This window comes from Trichomycterus rosablanca, chromosome 7 (assembly GCF_030014385.1).
Source record: "Trichomycterus rosablanca isolate fTriRos1 chromosome 7, fTriRos1.hap1, whole genome shotgun sequence".
NCBI classification, from domain to species: domain Eukaryota; kingdom Metazoa; phylum Chordata; class Actinopteri; order Siluriformes; family Trichomycteridae; genus Trichomycterus; species Trichomycterus rosablanca.
Genome location: NC_085994.1, coordinates 27632900 through 27654578, shown reverse-complemented (window position 1 = coordinate 27654578; position 21679 = coordinate 27632900). Strand labels below are relative to the sequence as shown.

Below are 21679 nucleotides of genomic sequence, written 5' to 3'. Positions count from 1 at the left end.
CATAGGATTTAAAAAAGATACAGTACAGTGAAAGTATTTTCCCCCTTCATAATGTCTTCTATTTTTACATAGTCGTCACACATAAATGTTTCCAATCATCGAACTAATTTTAATATAAGATGAAGATAATGCAAGTAAACAAAAAATGCTTGTTCAAATGATGATTACATATACTGAAGGCTGCTTGACCCTGTGTGGAAAAATAATTGCGTCATTAGCTACTAAATAAACCAGTTAACCAAATTTAATTGTCAACTAAGTTTAATTTTACTAGCCACACCCAGGCATGATTACTGCCAGATTTGTGGAAACATTACTTAAACTGAACTTGTCTGAAAAAGTGAAGCAGGCTAGAAGGTCTCAAAATTCAAATACAAATGAGAAACAAAGTCATTAAGTGTTTCAGTCCAGAAAAGGTTTCAAACCATTGATTGGGCTCTGGAATTCCAACAAACCCAGTGAAAGCCATTATCCACAAATGAAAAAGACAAAGTGATAACCCCTTCCTCAGTGGCTGGCATACCAAATTTCACCAAACATAAATCGATGACTTATCCAGGAGGTCACAAAAGTACACAGATAAACATCCAGAACTGCAGGCCTCACTTGCCTCAACTGAGGTAAATGTACACAATTCAGCAAAAAGAAAGACACTAAGCAAAAAAAAAACAAAAAAAAAACATGCATTAGAGGTTTTCAAGATTTTAAACCACTACTGTCCAATAATAACACAAAGCCTCCTCTTGCATTTGCCAAAATAAATCTAGATGACCCCCAAGACTTTTGGGATAATATTATGTGGATTGATAAGTCAAATGTGGAACTTTTTGGAAGACAAGGGTCCCATTATATCTGGCGTAAAGCTAACACTGCATTGCACCAAAAGAACATTTTAACAGCAATCAAATGTGGTTGTAATAGTGTAATGGTCTGGGGTTGTGTTGACTTGTAATAACTGATGGAACCATAAATTGTGCTCTATATTCTCTATTAGAGAATCCTGCAAGAGAATGTCCCCTGTCAGTTCATGACCTGAAGCTCAAACACAGTTCAGTTTTGCAGCAGGACATTGACCTGATTGACCGAGTACATCTCTGAATGGCTCAAAAGAAACAAAATTAAGAAAATTAAGATTCTGAAGTGGCCGAGTCAAAGACGTGATTTGAATCTTATTGAGATGCTGTGCCGAGACCTTCATTGGACAGTTCATGCTGATTTAAGTAGGCCAAAATTCCTCCACATTGGTGTAAAAGACTTATCGCATGTTTTGATTGTATTTGTTACTGCCAAGGGTAGCAGTAGGTTTAGGGGGAGGATTACTTTTTCACATGGGTGATATAGGTTTAAAATAAGTCATTATCCTTACTAAATGAAATGATCATTTACATGCTTTATTTGGTATTTACTTATGTTGTATCTGTCTTACATTAAAATTTTATGGAAAATATGTAACATCTACATGCTAAACCTCCTCCTAAATTTTCCTCCTTTATCTCACATTCTTGTAATTTACGATTCCCGACTGTGAATGCTCTGATGCTTGCACAACTCTTGATCTGATGAAAGACAGTCGGATCACCAAACGCCCCCACTGATGTGTCCAATCAACAGCCGCTTTTTATCATCTGCCAGTGTTGGGTTCCCACACAGAACCATATCACTTACAGAATGCCAAGCTTAGCCTTATTTGAACACCCTCCCCCCTTACTACCGCAGGTGCCGAGGACCAGTCCTGGAGATTCTATATTGCAGCATAAGTAAGAGGAATCCCCTACATTTTCTCCCTCAAATGTGGCCAACTGTGTTTGTGTGGCTGCCTGGCCTGGTTGGTGGCTCTGCTGAAATGAAAACTCATGAGTTTAAACATACCACACTGGGGTGCTAGTTTGTAAGACTGCTGTGCCACCTGAGCATCAGGTAAGTTAGGTAAAAGTACTGTATGTAACCATTAAACCTGAACTTTAGTTTCCTAGTCAAATAACTATGCTATGCTAATAAACTTTGTAGATAATCTTTCATTCTACCCAGGAGTCTAAACTCCCAGTGGCCCATTAGCAGAACTTAATTAAAAACAGCACTACCCACTGCACCACTGTGCTATCCAACAGATTTTAATATATAAAAATTTTCCAAGATGTAAAGCAATATACAGAAACTAGGTGGGAAAAAATAGGTAAGTTTTTTAGTATGTGTTTATCACATGCACCATTTTAACAAAATTTTGGCCTACTCTTTAACCTTTAGTTGATTGATTTTGATTTTGAGTTCTTTTTAGAAAGAAGGTGCTTTTTCCGAGCCACCCTTCCATGAGAGCCATACTTATTGTGCACATGATTGTCTTAGTTTTTTTCTTTATACAGTGGGGCCAGAAAGTATTTAGTCAGCCACTGATTGTGCAAGTTCTCCTACTTAGAAAGATGAGAGAGGTCTGTAATTTTCATCATAGGTACACTATGAGAGACAAAATGAGAAAAAAAATCCAGGAAATCACATTGTAGGATTTTTAAAGAATTTATTTGTAAATTATGGTGGAAAATAAGTGGTCACCCCCAAACAAGCAAGATTTCTGGCTCTCACAGACCTGTAACTTCTTCTTTAAGAAGCTCTTCTGTCCTCCACACGTTACCTGTATTAATGGCACCTGTTTGACCTCGTTATCTGTATAAAAGACACCTGTCCACAGCCTCAAACAGTCAGACTCCAAACTCAACCATGGCCAAGACCAAAGAGCTGTCGAAGGACACCAGGAAGAAAATTGTAGACCTGCACCAGGCTGGGAAGAGTGAATCTACAATAGGCAAGCAGGTTGGTGTGAATAAATCAACTGTGGGAACAATTGTAAGAAAATGGAAGACATACAAGACCATTGATAATCTCCCTTGAGGTCAAGATCTCATCCCGTGGGGTCAAAATGATCATGAGAACGGTGAGCAAAAATCCCAGAACTACACGGAGGGACCTGATGAATGACCTGCAGAGAGCTGGGACCAAAGTAACAAAGGCTACCATCAGTAACACACTACGCCGAGAGGGACTCAAATCCTGCAGTGCCAGGCGTGTTCCCCTGCTTAAGCCAGTACATGTCCAGGCCCGTCTGAAGTTTGCCAGAGAGCATATGGATGATCCAGAAGAGGATTGGGAGAATATCATGTGGTCAGATGAAACCAAAATGGAACTTTTTGGTAAAAACTCAACTCATCGTGTTTGGAGGCTGAGTTGCATCCCAAGAACACCATACCTACTGTGAAGCATGGGGGTGGAAACATCATGCTTTGGGGCTGTTTTTCTGCAAAGGGGACAGGACGACTGATCCGTGTTCAGGGAAGAATGAACGGGGCCATGTATTGTGAGATTTTAAGCCAAAACCTCCTTTCATCAGTGAGAGCATTGAAGATGGAACGTGGCTGGGTCTTCCAGCATGACAATGATCCCAAACACACCGCTCGGGCAAAGAATGAGTGGCTCCGTAAAAAGCATTTCAAGGTCCTGCAGTGGCCTAGCCAGTCTCCAGACCTCAACCCCATAGAAAATTTGTGGAGGGAGTTGAAAGTCTGTGTTGCCCAGCGACAGCCCCAAAAAATCACTGCTCTAGAGGAGATCTGCATGGAGGAATGGGCCAAAATACCAGCTACAGTGTGTGCAAACCTGGTGAAGCGTTTGACCTCTGTCATTGCCAACAAAGGTTATGTTACAAAGTATTGAGTTGAACTTTTGTTATTGACCAAATACTTATTTTCCACCATAATTTACAAATAAATTCTTAAAAAATCCTACAATGTGATTTCCTGGATTTTTTTTCTCATTTTGTCTCTCATAGTTGAAGTGTACCTATGATGAAAATTACAGACCTCTCTCATCTTTCTAAGTAGGCGAACTTGCACAATAAGTGGCTGACTAAATACTTTTTGGCCCCACTGTATTAGTATTTGGATTTGAACTGAATTTGCTGGAATGCCAGGTAACTGTCTTGAAAGCTCTTGATTTGCAAACAATCTTTCTCATTCTAAATTTGTGAATTTCAAAATGTTTGAAGATGGCCCTACAACCTTTCCTAAGAATCCTGCTTTTATTATAGACAAAGCCTGTGCATTAGTAACACCTGAGTGCTAATGAATCTCTCAATAACTGCTAAATTTGGAAGGGTGTACTTGGTAAGCCAAGTTAAAAGTCATGACCTTCTGCATTGCTATTTTGGATGGCACGGAAAGTGCCTTGCGAGTGTTCATTTGCTCTAGGTGGAAGTTTTTCTATATAACACAATTTGTCCCTTTTAGACAAATCTTTGTTTGAAAATGAGCCAATTCTCTGAAACCATGATACAGTAAGTCTGGTTTTCTGCTGCCATGTGATGCCATTATAGTTTTTTTATTTGGATAAGTCATTAACTTACTGTGGTCATTGCATTTTTGGGCCTTACAACTAGGGGTGGGTGATATAATATCATTCACGATAATACCGGTATAGTTGTAAATTCGATATGATTTTTGCCATATCGCAATATTGTTAGCAAACAGGCGTCACTCGCTCTCAGACGCATAACAGTGAATAAATGAAGACCTATGCAGAGAGTAGTACTGGAGTTAGCACTTAGGACGAACTAGTCCCTAAAAGGGGAGCTACATCACTAGTGTGGAAGTTTTTCGGATACAGAAGGTCAGACTCCAAACAAACGACTGTAATTTGCAAAACGTGCAAAAATACTGTGACGACAAAAGGTGGCAACACATAAAATTTATTTCACCACCTAAAGCAAAAGCACCCGCGTGAGTACGAGGAGTGTCAGTCACTGCGTGAGTCCGAAAAGGATGTGAGGCCAAAAACGGTGTCAGTGACCAAACATAGAATACACAGGTTACCATTTGAGAACGTTTAAAACACAAAAGCGCTAAGCGGAATGCTTTCCTTCACGTATGAGCATGGAAACTGAATCACTGAGTCAATGAGTCAGAAATGACTCTTTTCAGACAAATTATTCATTGGAATTGAATCAGAAAACTGTGCTCTTATCTATGGTAAAGATTCATTCGTTTTGCTCACTCTGTGGGCAAAACAACTCAGGTTGAAGAGATTCAGATGTATAAACCAATCAGAACTTCGAATTAAGTTTTGGGCGGAATCTCTCTCTTCATTGGTTGCTGTGTAATTAATAGATAAGTGAACGAATTACCAGTTTCAGCTTTCAACCGCAACAGCCGAGACAATAAATGAAGTTAAATTATCTAAGACGGTTTTCATTAGTTAGGTGGATAAACACAGTTAAATATGGATTTTTATATTCTGGAAATATTCTGGAAACACATATACAAGTGGATGGCGGCGCGCACGGACGCAGCGGCTTTTGCTCTCCTGAACGGTACTTTGTTTTGTTTGTTTTTGTTAGTCTACTTGTTTTCCGGCATGATTAGAACACTCACGAACTCAACTTATAAACGACAGGATCTATTAAAGATCGGGATTTTATGTAAAGAGTTGGATTTTATCAGGAACTACCAACATGAAAACATCCCAGAAGAGATCGTGCGTCCAGCGGGATCTCCATGGATCACCATACCGGGACGCAGACGCAAGCGGCGTAGAGAGAGGAAACAGAAGCGAGGTTGCAGGGCTGGAATAAAAAACAGACTAAAGAAGGCTCCTCACAAGCCTGCGCTTCCCAGCCTATACATAACCAACGCAAGATCGCTCAGCAACAAAATGGGAGAATTGGAACTTACGATTGCAGCTCAGAAATCTGTGCAGGACTGCTCGCTAATGATAATAACTGAGACCTGGCTTCACTCCAAGATTCCCGACGAAGCTATCACACTAGCGGGTCGCACAGCTCACCGGAGCGACAGGAATAAAACCTCCGGTAAGAGCAGAGGGGGAGGGCTGTGTATTTACTCTAATAATCGGTGGTGCACGAATGTTACCATCATAGAGAAGCTTTGCTCGCCTGATTTAGAGTACATTACAGCAAAATGCCGACCCTTTTATCTGCCGCGAGAGTTCACCATCGTCATTGTCATTGCTGTGTATATTCCTCCAAGTGCTAACACCAAGATAGCATTAAGTACACTGCTTACAACGATCAACACACTGCAGTCTGCTCACCCTGAAGGGATTTTCATCATAGCAGGAGACTTCAATCAAGCTAATTTGAAAACTGTCCTTCCCAAATTCTACCAATATGTGACATGCGCCACCAGGGGCAGAAATACATTGGACCATGTTTACAGTAACATCAAGGAGGGATATAAAGTCTCCACCCTCCCCCACCTAAGCACGTCTGATCACCTATCACTCTTTCTCACACCTGCATACAGACCCATCATCAGCAGAACAGAGCCTTCTGTGAAAACCATCAAGATCTGGCCAGAAGGAGCTTCCATTCAACTCCAGGACTGTTTTGAGCGCACTCACTGGGACCTATTTGCACAAGAAAACATAGAGGAATATACATCCACTGTCCTGTTTTACATACAGTCTTGTGTGGATAATGTCACTGTTGACAAGCGCATCAGATGCTTTCCAAACAACAAGCCATGGATGACCAGGGAGGTTAAGTGCCGACTGAGGGACCGCAACACAGCCTTCAGGTCGGGAAATGGCGAACTTTACAGCACTGCCAGGTCCAACCTGAAGAGAGCCATCAAAGACGCAAAAGCAGCGTACAGGCTGAAGATTGAGGGCCATTTCAGTGATGGCAACCCCCGGCATGCATGGGAAGGCATCCACCACCTCACAAACTACAAAGGCAATAAAAACACAATCACCAGTAGCAGTGACTCACTAGTGGAGGAACTGAATTATTTCTTTGCACGCTTTGAGGGGGTTGCAGTGGAGGAAGCAGAGAACAGGACAGCACCACTGCAAACTGCTGACAGCCTAGCACTTACTGTGAGTACAGAGGATGTCAGGAGAGTGCTCCGCAGTGTGAACCCCAGGAAAGCGACCGGCCCAGACGGAATTTCAGGGAGAGTACTTAAGGACTGTGCATATCAACTGGCAGAGGTGTTCAAAAACATCTTCAACCTCTCTCTGTCCCACTGCACTGTCCCTAAATGTTTCAAGTCTGCCACCATTGTGCCTCTTCCAAAGAAAGCCACAATCAACAGCCTGAACGACTTCAGACCGGTGGCTCTCACCTCCACGGTGATGAAGTGCTTTGAAAAACTGGTTCTGAAGCACATACAGTCTTCACTCCCGCCCACCCTGGACCAACATCAGTTTGCCTACAAAGGCAACAGGTCAACAGAAGACGCCATCAACACTGCTCTCCACGTGGCACTGACTCACCTGGAACATCAGGGAACATATGTGAGGATGCTGTTCGTGGATTTCAGCTCTGCGTTTAATACAGTTATTCCCAGCAGACTGGTATCCAAGCTGCTAAACCTGGGTGTCAGCCAGCACACATGCAGGTGGATTGAGGACTTTTTAACAAACCGCCCACAGTCTGTTAGGATGGGGGCCCATCTCTCCCCTGTTCTGACACTGAGTACTGGAGTTCCACAGGGCTGTGTGCTGAGCCCTCTTCTTTACTCCCTCTACACCCATGACTGTACACCAACCCACAGCACAAACTCAATCATCAAGTTTGCAGATGACACCACTGTAATTGGATTAATACAGAATGGAGATGAGTCTGCCTACAGGGAAGAAGTCCTCAAACTGTTTGAATGGTGCTCCATTAACAACCTGGCACTCAACACCTCTAAAACAAAAGAAATGGTCATCAGCTTCAGGAGACAGAGAGAGGAACCTACACCCTTAGACATCGGAGGAAACACAGTAGAGAGAGTGTCTAATTTCAAATTCCTAGGCACACACATCTCCCAGGACCTCACATGGACCACCAACACCACCTCTCTAGTGAAAAAAGCACAGAAGCGGCTCTACTTTTTAAGGACACTAAGAAAGGCCAACCTGTCCAAGCAGCTACTGGTGTCCTTCTATCGCAGCACGGTGGAAAGCATACTCACCCATGGCATTCTGGTGTGGTATGCCAGCTGCTCTGAGGCTGACAAGAAGGCTCTTCAGAGGGTAATCAAATCAGCTCAGAGAACCATCAACACTGAGCTGCCTTCACTAGAGAACATTTACAAAACCCGATGCCTGCGTCGGGCCACAAACATCATAAAGGACTCATTTCACCCTTGTTGCAACCTGTTCTCCTTGTTGCCCTCTGGTAGGCGCTATAGGAGTATCAAGGCCCGTACTTCCAGACTCCTGAAAAGCTTTTACCCCTCCGCCATAAAAACACTAAACTATCAAACTTTACATCCTAGGAAATAATGTGCAATTTATAGAGACCGTGCAATAACCTTCTTCTTCTTTTCTTTTCTGGAAAGTTCTTAAAACCACACGTTTATTTCTGTATCTAGATGTGTATATGTTTATTTTGTAAATACATGTGTATATATATGTCTGTGTGTACATACATGTACCGTCAAGGAGATGCTCAAAAAATTTCGTTGTGCACTGTGCAATGACAATAAAGGCATTCTATTCTATTCTATTCTATTCTATTCTTCCAAGGTAAACTGCCGTTATGATTTTATGCTGCTGTGTGGTTGATCTGGCTCGCGGTGCTGCTGTTTACCATGCACTTTCATTTTGCTATTATAGCAAAGCATTATCAAATATTAAACGTTTTCGGGATTTTTTCTATGCTCATTTATTTGAAGTAAAACGGACAGTATAAATGTGATTGTGAGATTCTGCTGGTTTGTTTAATATAAATGTTGTCAATATGAATACAAATACAGCCTGTAATAATACAAAATATAAACACTGTAATTAGTCAGAATTTATCAGAACTACAAGGTTTTGTGTTTTTAAGATAGCTTATAAACAATATAAAGTAAAATATGGGCAGCGGCCTGCCATTGTACTTTAAGTTTACATTATATCGTATCGTATTGTATATCGCAACTTCTCAAAAGCATATCGAGATATGAGTTTTTTAGCCATATTGCCCAGCCCTACTTACAACTGGCAGAGTAAGCGTGATGTCTCTATTCCTAACTGTTTTATTGTGGGCAGAGTTGCAATGAGTCTCGTTTCCCCCAGAATCGCCAGGCACAATGCAGTAACACACCCTGAACAAGTTGCCAATTTACACACCCCAGACAGGATGCCAATTCATCTTAGGGCCTTGGCCAGCCCTCCCCAGACATAGCCAGTCATGTCTGTATGTAAACACCACTGGGGGCTTAAACCTTGGATTCAAGCGGTAATGGGCTAATGTATTTTACTGCCGTGCCACTTGAGCGCCTTGTCACATTTTAAAAAGTTATACTGCTCTACATGAGAGCTCTATAGCTATTAGATTTACTTTGTACATTACTCCTGTACTGCCCATGAAAACAAAATGAAATAATAATAATATAACATAATACTGAATGAATCTCATTTTGGTATAAAATATTTAAAGTTGTACTTCTTTTGATAACATGCAGATGTACAACATCAAATGCACATACAGTATGACTTTATTGTGAATATTAGGTCATATAAGGTCAAGAAATGCATATTTTTAAATTTTTATGCCTTTGTTTATTGAAATGGAACAATTAAATCTCAATACATCAATCTGTTTAAAGTCAGTACTTACCAGTATACCCAGATGTATTTTCTCCCTCTCTCTCTATTTTAAGGGTTTCTTATAGATTATAACTTCATAGGTTTTTCCAGGACAAATCAAAAATTTTCAATCTTTTTGTGAATATCCTGAAAATACAGAAACATTATGAGAAAACACACACATAACTATATTTTCTAAGAAGCAGTCTCCCACATGCACATTTTGACCCTCAAAATGACTTCCCCAAGGGTAAACTTGGCCACCTACACAAATGCATTTTACAAAACTGCAGTGTATTGTCATAGTCTTGTGGTTGAATGGGCTGCATTAACAACAGAGAGGGTTGAAAGTCAAAATGATGCAGACACACATTAACAGACACTTATTACTGGCATAATACATGGCCAAAAGAATGCGGCAAACTGATCTAATTATTTTAGCCACACATCACATATTAAATGCTTTAGTTTTAAAGAGGCAATGCCAATATCTCAGCTACAAAGCAGCAGACAAACAAGGTCATAGAACAGAACTAAACACAAAAACTGTAAGATCTGTATTAATTTGGTTCCATGACCAAGCAGACCTAACTTCACACTGCCACTAAGCTCTGGAGCATGTAAACACATGTATTAACATCAAGCTCAACATAATTGCATAAATGGTTTTGAGGTTAAACCTGTGGGTGTTCTGGATATACTAACAAAAGTATCCAGACACTCCTAAATATTGATTTGATGTGTTTTAGCCACATACATTGTAAATCTTTTATTTTTAAGAAAAACAAATGAGTTGATTATTAAGGACACATACGGTATGTGTGCTGTTTTGAGGAAATCACCAAGTTATGCAAATTATTGGACATAAATTATAACCTAAATGAACATGTTATAAGTGTGTAACTGGCATTACTATGCATGTATGTTCTAGATATTTCCATGCTGCGAGTGAATTTAATACGAGTTTAATAAGTCACTAATAAACCACATATACAGGGTGGGCCATTTACAGTGGGGCCAAAAAGTATTTAGTCAGCCACTGATTGCGCAGGTTTTCCTACTTAGAAAGATGAGAGAGGTCTGTAATTTTCATCATAGCTACACTTCTAACTATGAGAGACAAAATGAGAAAAAAAAATCCAGAAAACTACATTGTAGGATTTTTAAAGAATTTATTTGTAAATTATGGTGGAAAATAAGTATTTGGTCAATAACAAAAGTTCAACTCAATACTTTGTAACATAACCTTTGTTGGCAATGACAGAGGTGAAACGTTTCCTGTAAGTCCTCACCAGGTTTGCACACACTGTAGCTGGTATTTTGGCCCATTCCTCCATGCAGATCTCCTCTAGAGCAGTGATGTTTTGGGGCTGTCGCTGGGCAACACGGACTCCACAAATTTTCTATGGGGTTGAGGTCTGGAGACTGGCTAGGCCACTCCAGGACCTTGAAATGCTTTTTACGGAGCCACTCCTTCATCGCCCGAGCGGTGTGTTTGGGATCATTGTCATGCTGGAAGACCCAGCCACGTTCCATCTTCAATGCTCTCACTGATGGAAGGAGGTTTTGGCTTAAAATCTCACGATTCATGGCCCCGTTCATTCTTCTCTTAACACGGATCCTGTCCCCTTTGCAGAAAAACAGCCCCAAAGCATGATGTTTCCACCCCCATGCTTCACAGTAGGTATGGTGTTCTTGGGTTTTTCTTCTTCCTCCAAACACGACGAGTTGAGTTTTTACCAAAAAGTTCCATTTTGGTTTCATCTGACCACATGATATTCTCCCAATCCTCTTCTGGATCATCCATATGCTCTCTGGCAAACTTCAGACAGGCCTGGACATGTACTGGCTTAAGCAGGGGGAAACGCCCGGCACTGCAGGATTTGAGTCCCTCTAGGCGTAGTGTGTTACTGATGGTAGCCTTTGTTACTTTGGTCCCAGCTCTCTGCAGGTCATTCATCAAGTCCCTCCATGTAGTTCTGGGATTTTTGCTCACCGTTCTCATGATCATTTTGACCCCACGGGATGAGATCTTGACCTCAAGGGAGATTATCAATGGTCTTGTATGTCTTCCATTTTCTTACAATTGTTCCCACAGTTGATTTATTCACACCAACCTGCTTGCCTATTGTAGATTCACTCTTCCCAGCCTGGTGCAGGTCTACAATTTTCTTCCTGGTGTCCTTCAACAGCTCCTTGGTCTTGTCCATGGTTGAGTTTGGAGTCTGACTGTTTGAGGCTGTGGACAGGTGTCTTTTATACAGATAACGAGGTCAAACAGGTGCCATTAATACAGGTAACGAGTGGAGGACAGAAGAGCTTCTTAAAGAAGAAGTTACAGGTCTGTGAGAGCCAGAAATCTTGCTTGTTTGTTATTGACCAAATACTTATTTTTCACCATAATTTACAAATAAATTCTTTAAAAATCCTACAATGTGATTTTCTGGATTTTTTTTTTCTCATTTTGTCTCTCATAGTTGAAGTGTACCTATGATAAAAGTTACAGACCTCTCTCATCTTTCTAAGTAGGAGAACCTGCACAATCAGTGGCTGACTAAATACTTCTTGACCCCACTGTATATGGATACACCTAAATAAAATGGGAATGGTTGGTGATATTAACTTCCTGTTTGTGGCACATTAGTATATGGGAGGGGAAAAACTTTTCAAGATGGGTGGTGACCATGGCGGCCATTTTGAAGTCGGCCATTTTGGATCCAACTTTAGTTTTTTCAATGGGAAGAGGGTCATGTGACACATCAAACTTATTGAGAATTGTACAAGAAAAACAATGGTGTGCTTGGTTTTAACGTAACTTTATTCTTTCATGAGTTATTTACAAATTTCTGACCACTTATAAAATGTGTTCAAAGTGCTGCGCATTGTGTTGGATTGTCAATGCAACCCTATTCTCCCACTCTTCACACACTGATAGCAACACCGCAGAAGAAATGCTAGCACAGGCTTCCAGTATCCGTAGTTTCAGGTGCTGCACATCTCGTATCTTCACAGCATAGACAATTGCCTTCAGATGACCCCAAAGATAAAAGTCTAAGGGGGTCAGATCGGGAGACCTTGGGGGCCATTTAACTGGCCCACGACGACCAATCCACTTTCCAGGAAACTGTTCATCTAGGAATGCTCGGACCTGACACCCATAATGTGGTGGTGCACCATCTTGCTGGAAAAACTCAGGGAACGTGCCAGCCTCAGTGCATAAATCTGTAGCAATTTCAAATATCCAGTGGCCTTGAGGTTTCCATTGATGAAGAATGGCCCCACTATCTTTGTACCCCATATACCACACCATACCATCAATTTTTGTGTTCCAACAGTCTTGGAGGGATCCATCCAATGTGGGTTAGTGTCAGACCAATAGCGGTGGTTTTGTTAGTTAACTTCACCATTCACATAAAAGTTTGCCTCATCACTGAACAAAATGTTCTGTGTAAACTGAGGGTCCTGTTCCAATTTTTGTTTTGCCCATTCTGCAAATTCAGTGCGCCGATCTGGGTCATCCTCGTTGAGATGCTGCAGCAGCTGGAGTTTGTAAGGGTGCATTTGTGAGTAGCTAATATCCGCCGAAGGGATGTTCGACTGATGCCACTCTCCAGTGACATGCGGCGAGTGCTACGCTGTGGGCTCTTGCTGAATGAAGCTAGGACAGCCACTGATGTTTCTTCATTAGTGACAGTTTTCATGCGTCCACATTTTGGCAAAATCAACACTGAACCAGTTTCACGAAACTTGGCAAGTAGTTTGCTAACTGTAGCATGGGAGATGGGTGGTCTCGTAGGGTGTCTTGCATTGAAATCTGCTGCAATGACCCAGGTACTGCGTTCACCAGACATCAACACAATTTCTATCCGCTCCTCACGTGTTAACCTCTGCGACATGTCAATGGCTGTAAACAAAGAGAAGCTTGTAAATAACTCATGAAAGAATAAAGTTACGTTAAAACCAAGCACACCATTGTTTTTCTTGTGAAATTCTCAATAAGTTTGATGTGTCACATCATTGAAAAAACTAAAGTTGGATCCAAAATGGCCGACTTCAAAATGGCCGCCATGGTCACCACCCATATTGAAAAGTTTTCCCCCTCCCATATACTAATGTGCCACAAACAGGAAGTTAATATCACCAACCATTCCCATTTTATTTAGGTGTATCCATATAAATGGCCCACCCTGTATATGATTTATTAAGGTCTTGTTTATTGCTCAGTGAAGCATAAATTAGACAAATGAATGATTTATTCACTATGCACTATAGGCTTTATTCACTTTGCCCTTTATTAGTACATAATTGGGGGTCTGCTATGTGTAAATGTCTAATAATTGCATAATTATCCACAGTAAATACAATATACCTTGGAATGCAAATGATTAAGTATGAATTATAACTAGGGCTGTCGTTAATTGTGTTAAATAACGCGATTAACGCGTTAAAATTTTAATCGCAATTAAAAAAATTAGTAATTAATCGAGATTACAATTTTTAATCAAACTATTTTTATTGAGCTGTGTCTGTGCCATGTAAATATGTGTCTGTTTTAATTTGCGCTGCTTTAACACAGCAATATTGTGTTTATACTGTATAGAGATAACATCGGTCTTTTCCAGTTTGCGTCGTGAGCTGCTGCTGCTGCTTCATATTGCGAAATATAGGGGTATTTTAAATAATCATTTTTGTTTTCAAAAAGTGTGAGAAATCATCACTAAACAAAATTAGTTGTTAATTGACACTTTAATATCATCTTTGGTCAAAGCCGCATTTGTCTCGTCGGGCGTCTGCGCGCACGGATACGCGTTACAGGCTAAATGATCTCAGACTTTATTACCTAACTTTATTTCAGATGAATTTGGATGGAAAGCCCGTGGACTGTACACAGAACATTACAAACACTGGTGTTAAATGGATCGCAAAGGACTGTATAAACCATACCTGTCAAGTTTTGGATTTAAAAATAAGAAATTTTCCACCGCGCGCTTCGAGCCGTCCCACCAGCACCACCGAGGTTCAGTATCCCTTACATTTTAAGACAGGTTTACAAGAAATCTAAAATAACCACCTGTGAACCACTTACAAACTACAATTAGATGATCAGAATCTGATAGGCCTACCTTTGTTGACACTGAAATGCTGTGGACATTCCTACATATGTAATTCTTATAATACAGCCTAAACACAAACACAAAAGGGAATTGAAGCACATTTATTTATTTTACATATTTTCAGCATATATACACATTGCTTGTCTTAAAGTGAAACACATTTTATTTTCTTCTCCTCTTTAGAAAGGTAAATTCGATGTCCCATTTCTCTAGATATTTACATGCAGTCTTTACTTTTTTGGCAGGAATGCCCTCTCTCTCCTTGCATCCATCCATCTCTCCCTGTTCCAGGTTTGTTCCCGCTGTCCGCACTAACCTCGCGAGAACTGCCATTTGCAGCAGCCTGGGTGGCAGTTCTCGCAAGGTTAGTGACATTTCAGTTTGGAGAGGCACAGGAATGTTTTTTAAAATTATGATATAATACGGGACATTTACGGGAAAATACTAATACGGGAGGACGGCGGGAAAGAGGGGTAAAATACGGTAGTTTCCCGGCCAAAACGGGAGACTTGACAGGTATGGTATAAACGCTGTAACATAGATAACGCTGTAGGTCGACAGGACGTTCGTGTTGCACAGGGGCGTAACTACAGGGGGGCGGGGTTCCTCCATGACATTTACTCAACCACTCACCTCACTGCCCCCCCATTGGCTGCACTCGCCAGGTCGTTATTATTATATTCAGAGGTGGAAAGTAACGAATTACATTTACTCGCGTTACTGTAATTGAGTAGTTTTTTTGTGTACTTGTACTTTTTAAAGTAGATTTTACAACCTGTAATTTTACTTTTACGTAAGTATGTTCTGTATTAAGAATTGTAATTCGCTACATTTTAAATAACATCTGTTACTGAGTAAAAAGAAAAAAGAAAACAATAAAAAACTCGACATCAAGGTCACATCTGGCCCGCTGAGCATTTACAAAATTGTTCTTTAGAGTAGGGCTTGAGAAACTGAATCACTGAGTTAACGAGTCAGAAATGACTCGCTCTGTTTCATTATGATGTTGTGCATAAACAACTCTATGAATCGGTTCATTTGGTGAAGAGATTCAGATGTATAAACCAATCAGAGCTTCAGAATTCACATTCTGGGCAGAATTTCAATCTCTTTCTTCATTGGTTGTTGTATAAATGACAGTTAAGTGAACGAATAACCAATTTAAGCTTTTTACCTGGAAAGCTGAGAGAATAAATGATCTACAATGGTTTTTATTAGTTAGGTGGATAAAACAGTTGGGTATGGATTTATATATTCTGGAAACATACAAGATGGTCTTATATAAAGTGGATTATATCCCTAATGAAACAACACACGGATATAGATCAGGTAAGCAGATAAGTGGTTATGATTTTCTGCTGCTGCTGTGTGATTGATCTGGGTCGCGGTTCTGCTGTTTACGGTACGCTTTCATTTTGCAATGATAGCAAAGCATTATGAAATATTGTGATTTTTTATGTTCATTTATTTGAAGTAAAATGGACAGCATAAATGTGATTGTGAGATTCTGCTGGTTTGTTTTTGATTTTGATAATGTTCCTATGATGGGGTAAGACCCATTATATTTTTTATAAGTGCAACCCTAACCGCCTCCCCCCTCCCCCCCTGCTCCCGCTCAGGTAAACACCCGCCACCCACCCCCCCTATACCTTCCACCAACCCACCAGCCCAGGGTGTTTCTTTATTTCCAGTTCTGAAAGTTGGCAACCCTAGTTGGCACTATTGACCTGAACCAAGTCAGTTAGCGTCAAGTCCAACAAGTTATAAAATACAGCGATTTATTGAGGATAAACAGAAATAATGCTGTTTTGAACTGTTAGGTGTGTAGAGTGGTTAAATCCACACATTAACTGCTAATATGCACTGCATGGCTGGTGAGCTGTGTGTAGTCTGCTGTATCATTCATCTATCAACTTTTGTTGGAAAATGATGTCCTTCCTTCTGTTAAAAAAGTAACTAAGTAACGTTTACTCTGAGTACATTTTAAATGAGTTACTTTTGACTTTTTACTTGAGTAGATTTTTAGACTAGTAATTTTACTTGTACTTAAGTAAAAAATCATCAAAGTAATAGTACTTTTACTTGAGTACAATATTTTAGTACTCTTTCCACCTCTGATTATATTACAATATTTTCGTTAAGTAAAATTAAAATAACTAAAACTGTGCATTAAAAATACCAGAGGCAGGAATTTGGACTTGAACTTCTGAGTGAGTACTTTTAATTCATTCTGATCAGCTGTCAGCATATGCAATTTGTTGAGGGGGCCCAAAAATTATTTTTGCACTGGGGCCCATGAGTTCCTAGTTACACCACTGGTGTTGCATCTAGAAATGGTTCATATTATGAGCGCCTGTTTTTGGTGGCAGGGTTATGAACAGGAAAAGATCCTCACTTTTGCTCACTAATGTGAACAGACATTTTAAATAACAAATAACTGGCTGAAAGATGGGTAGCTGTTAACAACTCTTTATAGGCACTGGCTGGCTTTCTAAAAGTAATTTAGATTTAATAATTTTATCATAATTTTTTTAAGTTTTCATTGGTAAACATGTTCTTGCAATAAATATGTGTATAACTGTTCAAATTGTGCTTTGTTATTTTTGCAAGCAATTAATCGCGATTAATTTGGTTTTCTAATCGTGAATCATCTTGATTAAAAATTTTAATCGTGTGACAGCCCTAATTATAACCTAAATGTACATGTTACTAGTGTGTGTCAGCACTTTGAGTCATGTGGGTTTTAGGCTTTTTTGTTTTTCTTTTCTGTAGTTTGTAGTTTCATTTTTGTTTGTGGCTCTTTATCCACATTATTGCTTTGCCTGTTGTTCTCTCATCTGCATATTGGGTTCATTCTCCTGGGTCATTGTCAAAAATTATGGTCAAATAATCATTTTAAAATGTCACTCTCTCATTGTTTTTCTTTCTTCATCCCTTACTTGTAGTTGTACTGCTTCACCACAAAGAGGTGAACTTCTTGCCGAATCCAGAAATTGCTATTAAAAGAACAAAAAAGCAACAAAAATAAATTATTTTACTTTAAAAATGGGTAAATATGTAGCACAATTCTAATCAGTGTGTAAACACAAGAACTCAATACAGGTTGCTCTTCTCACCTTCTCCCAGTTTTCCAGCCTGCTCTGCAGCTCCACCAGGAAGAATCTTAGACAGCACACTTTCTCCTTCCAAACCAGACTGACCTGCTGCAGCACTGCCAATTCCACCAGGTCTCGGAGCAGCCTTAGAGCCTACGAAGAGTAAGAGAAATCAGAACAGACCAAAACTGGTTTCTTTCTGTTTTTACCCATTGTGTAGAATGCAATAATAAGTGCAAAACCACAACTCCAACTCAGTAACCTTCTCCACATCTATGCCTTAACACAATCCTGTTTCTGAGGTCTGCAGACAATTCCTTTGACCCCATGGCTTGAAGTTTGCTCTGATATGCACTGTCAACTGTGGGACCTCATATAGGCAGGTGTTGGCAATCCCAATCATGTCCAATCAATTGAATTTACCACAGGTGGACTCCAATTAAATTGTAGAAACATCTCAAGCAATGTTAATGAAATCTAAATTCACCTCAGCTCACTTTTTGGTATCATATCAAAGGGTGTGCACTTGTGTACATATGATACTTTACATTTTGATTTTTAATAAATTAGCACAAATGTCTAAAAACCTGCTTTCGCGTTGTCCTTGTGGGCTATTTTGTGTAGAATTTTGTGACAAAAAATGAACTCAATCTATTATATAATGAATTTGTGATGTAATAAAATGTGGAGAAGGTAAAAGAGGTGTGCAGACTTTCCGGCTTGACTGTAAGTGACCTGTACATGGTTCTTATACTGGAATGATTTAAAACCAGGAATTAGCACAGATTCCCACAGAAGCACTTTAAGATGTTGTCAGATGTTGTCAAACTGCAAGAGGATGCAACTCTACATTAATGCCCATGGTTTTGGAATGAGTTGTCCAGCAAGCTTAGGATGATGCGTTCACATATTTTTGAGTATAAAGGTTATTTATTAAAAAGCCCAAAATTTATTTATTATTATTCCGCTCTTTGAAAGGTGCATGTCTAAATCAGATTTTTGCATGTTGTATGTTTAAAAACAGGATTTTTAGAAAAGGAATGTATGCTTTTACACTATAAATAGAAAGATATAAATTCACTCTCACTTCTCTTCTGCCACTTGCATTTGCCACACTGAAGTAAAATTTAGCATTTGAATAGTAATAAACCACAATGTATTATTTGTATTTTAAGTGTATTACAGTTAAGGTCCGTATTTCTTACTTAGATTTTGTTTTAAATTGTGTAAATTATTTTATTTAAGTATTAAATATTATTTAAATATTATATTACATACTAAATTAAGAATATAAACATATCGTTCTAAATGTATTTTCAAATGTAATACTATGCACACAAGAGAAAGAGAATGTTTTAGGATGTCTACCCCATGGTTTCTGACTCTAAGATAGACTAAGATAGACAGTAAACAGAAATATACAGTGTGTGGGTGTGAGCTATTTACCTATTCCTGTGAGCGGTGGCTGGGCTGCTTTTGGAGGTTGTTGTGTGGCAGCTTTTGCTCCAATAGCAGTGACTGGAGCAGCAACAGGTTCAGGCTTAGTCTATCAAAGAGCAGAGACATATGATCATTTTAAGGATAACACACTATACAACATTTAATGTACTTAATATTAGATACATTCATTAGTATGTGGCAGAGAAGTGAATATTTTAAGTTACTGTGTGTGTACAATATTGCAGTAGGTGGGGTGTGAATACTTTTGCTCAGACATGTGATTGTGACACAAGCATGCTCAGCAAATGCTAATGTGTTGCTAAGTGGTTGTCAAGGTGTATTCGTTGGTTGCCTAAGGTTTTCTTTGATGGTTGCTAAGGTATAGCTAGATGGTTGCTATGGTAATAGGTTGTTGTTAGGAGATGCTAGGCAGTTACGAAGATGATGCAATGTGGTTGCTAAGGTGTTACTAGGCTTTTGCTGTGGTAGTGGTTTAGTTGCTAACATGCTACGTTTTGCTGTGTAGTTGCTATGCTGTTGCCAAGGTGTACAGAGTTTGCTAAGCTGTTGCTAAGTGGTTGTTAATGTGTTGCTAGACATTTGCCAAGGCATAATGGGTGGTTGCTAAGGTGTTGCTAGTTTGTTAGTAAGAAATAGGGGATGGTTGCTAAGGTGCTCCTATGTAGTTGCTATGGTAATGGGTTGATTGCTAAGCTGTTACTGAATGTTCGCTAAGGTGTTTGAAATAGTTGCTATGTTAAGATAAGATAAGATAAGATAACACTTTATTGATCCCAAAGGAAATTGCAGTAATTGCAGTTGCTGATACATGGTTGCTAGGGTGTATGTAAGTATGTATGTGAGGGGTGGGAATACTTTAGCTTAGGCAAGTGTCTGTGTGTGCATGAAAGCATGCACTTGGTGGGGTCTGAATACTTTTGCTCAGGCAGGTGACAGTGTGTGTGCAGGCATGCACCTGGTGGGGGTCTGAATAATTTTGCTCAGGCAGGTGACTGTGTGTGTATGTGCAAGCATGCAGTTGGTGGGAGTGTAAATACTTTTGCTCAGACAAGTAACTGTGTGTGCAAGCATGTAGTTGGTGGGGGTGTGAATCCTTTTGATACCCACCAAACATTTGGTCAGTGGTTAAGGTACTGGACACATTAACAGAAGGTTGATGGTTCAAGACCCACCACCACCAAGTTGCCACTGTTGGGCCCCTGCTTAAACTGAGTTTGGTCAGAATTGTAAGTCACTTTGGATAAAAGCATCTGCTGAACGCAACTTTTCAAATAAAGCAAGTTAAAGGCTTATTAATGTTTGTTTCAGATGAATTGTTGCATAAGCAAAGAACTGCATTGGTTGGAGTGTCTAATAATTGTAGTACTAAATGCAAATAGTAGTATATAACTCATTCATGAGCAAAACTACTCACAGCAGCAGGTGGTGGCTGTACTCCTGCAGTAGGAACCCGTGCTGCAGGACCAGTTTGGCCAGGTTTAGCTTGGAGTTGCTGGGCTTGCGTTGGCTGTGGCTGCACAGCACCCACTGTAGGTGTCTGCTGTCCTGGTCTAGCTGCTGATGTCTGTGCCTGCTGTTGTAGCTGGGTTCGTTGACTTTGCTGTGCATCAGCTAGCTGATGAGAGGCAGGCTGTCTGCTTGAGCTTGAAGGTCCACCAGAACCTCTCTGCCCTAAACCAGCTGAGCCCAGCTGTCTAGAGGATGATATATGGCCTTGGGGATCCTGCTGCTTTCTGCTGGAAGAAACTTGGTGATGGGAGGACTGTTTCCCAGGGCGTGAACTATGGTGGTGGCCTGAGGGGTCACGGGAGTAATCAGAAGAGTGGTAGCCCTGAGAGCGAGAATCTCCTCCCTTTCCTGAAGTAGAGGACAAGGATCGTGAATCATGCCGCATGGTTGGGTCCTTTGAGGAGCGAGATGATCTAGATGATCGAGGCTCATCAGAGTGGCGGGAAGTAGAGTGTCTGCCAGAACCTCCACTACCATGGTGACGATGCTCTCTAGAAGATGTGTGACGTGAATGGCCATATTCATCTTGTGGCCAAAGGTCTTCTTCTGGAGGTTCATCATAGTCATGGTATGTGTGTTTGACGTGACCACGCCTTCCAGAGGAGGTATGGCTACTGCTATAGTGACGGGAACCACGAGCATCTCGGGGCTTCTCAAACCAATCAGTCTCCTCCTGTCCGAGATGGTAGGCTTTGGAAACCAAAAGTAGATCACAATTAATTTCCAAGTCCAGTGGTGACAAACACATGCAATCTCATGCAAAGACAAAAAAAAAAGAAAAGAACAAAACAGAAAACTAGAGCTTAATATTCATGCATAGCACTCTAAAGCCAAGTACACCGCATACAAAACAGTACAAAAAATACATCACAACATTTAAAGCACTATTTCTGATGAACAGGCATTTTCTAAAATTTGCAGGACAACCTATAA

General features: G+C 40.2%; 1 protein-coding gene across 3 annotated transcripts in view; it reads right to left on the bottom strand.

The window, feature by feature from the left end:
• Positions 1 to 21679, bottom strand: part of bsna (bassoon presynaptic cytomatrix protein a) — a 116570-nt gene that overhangs the window by 11064 nt on the left and 83827 nt on the right. For all 3 annotated transcript variants that reach the window (XM_062999194.1, XM_062999195.1, XM_062999197.1), the window contains exons 7-11: positions 20652 to 21436; positions 19223 to 19322; positions 17798 to 17929; positions 17621 to 17677; positions 9599 to 9714 (exon numbers count right to left, since the gene is read on the bottom strand). In XM_062999194.1, the coding sequence (XP_062855264.1) occupies positions 17637 to 17677; positions 17798 to 17929; positions 19223 to 19322; positions 20652 to 21436 (1058 nt within the window). In that variant the 3' untranslated portion in view covers positions 9599 to 9714; positions 17621 to 17636. The remainder of the gene's footprint in view (positions 1 to 9598; positions 9715 to 17620; positions 17678 to 17797; positions 17930 to 19222; positions 19323 to 20651; positions 21437 to 21679) is intronic.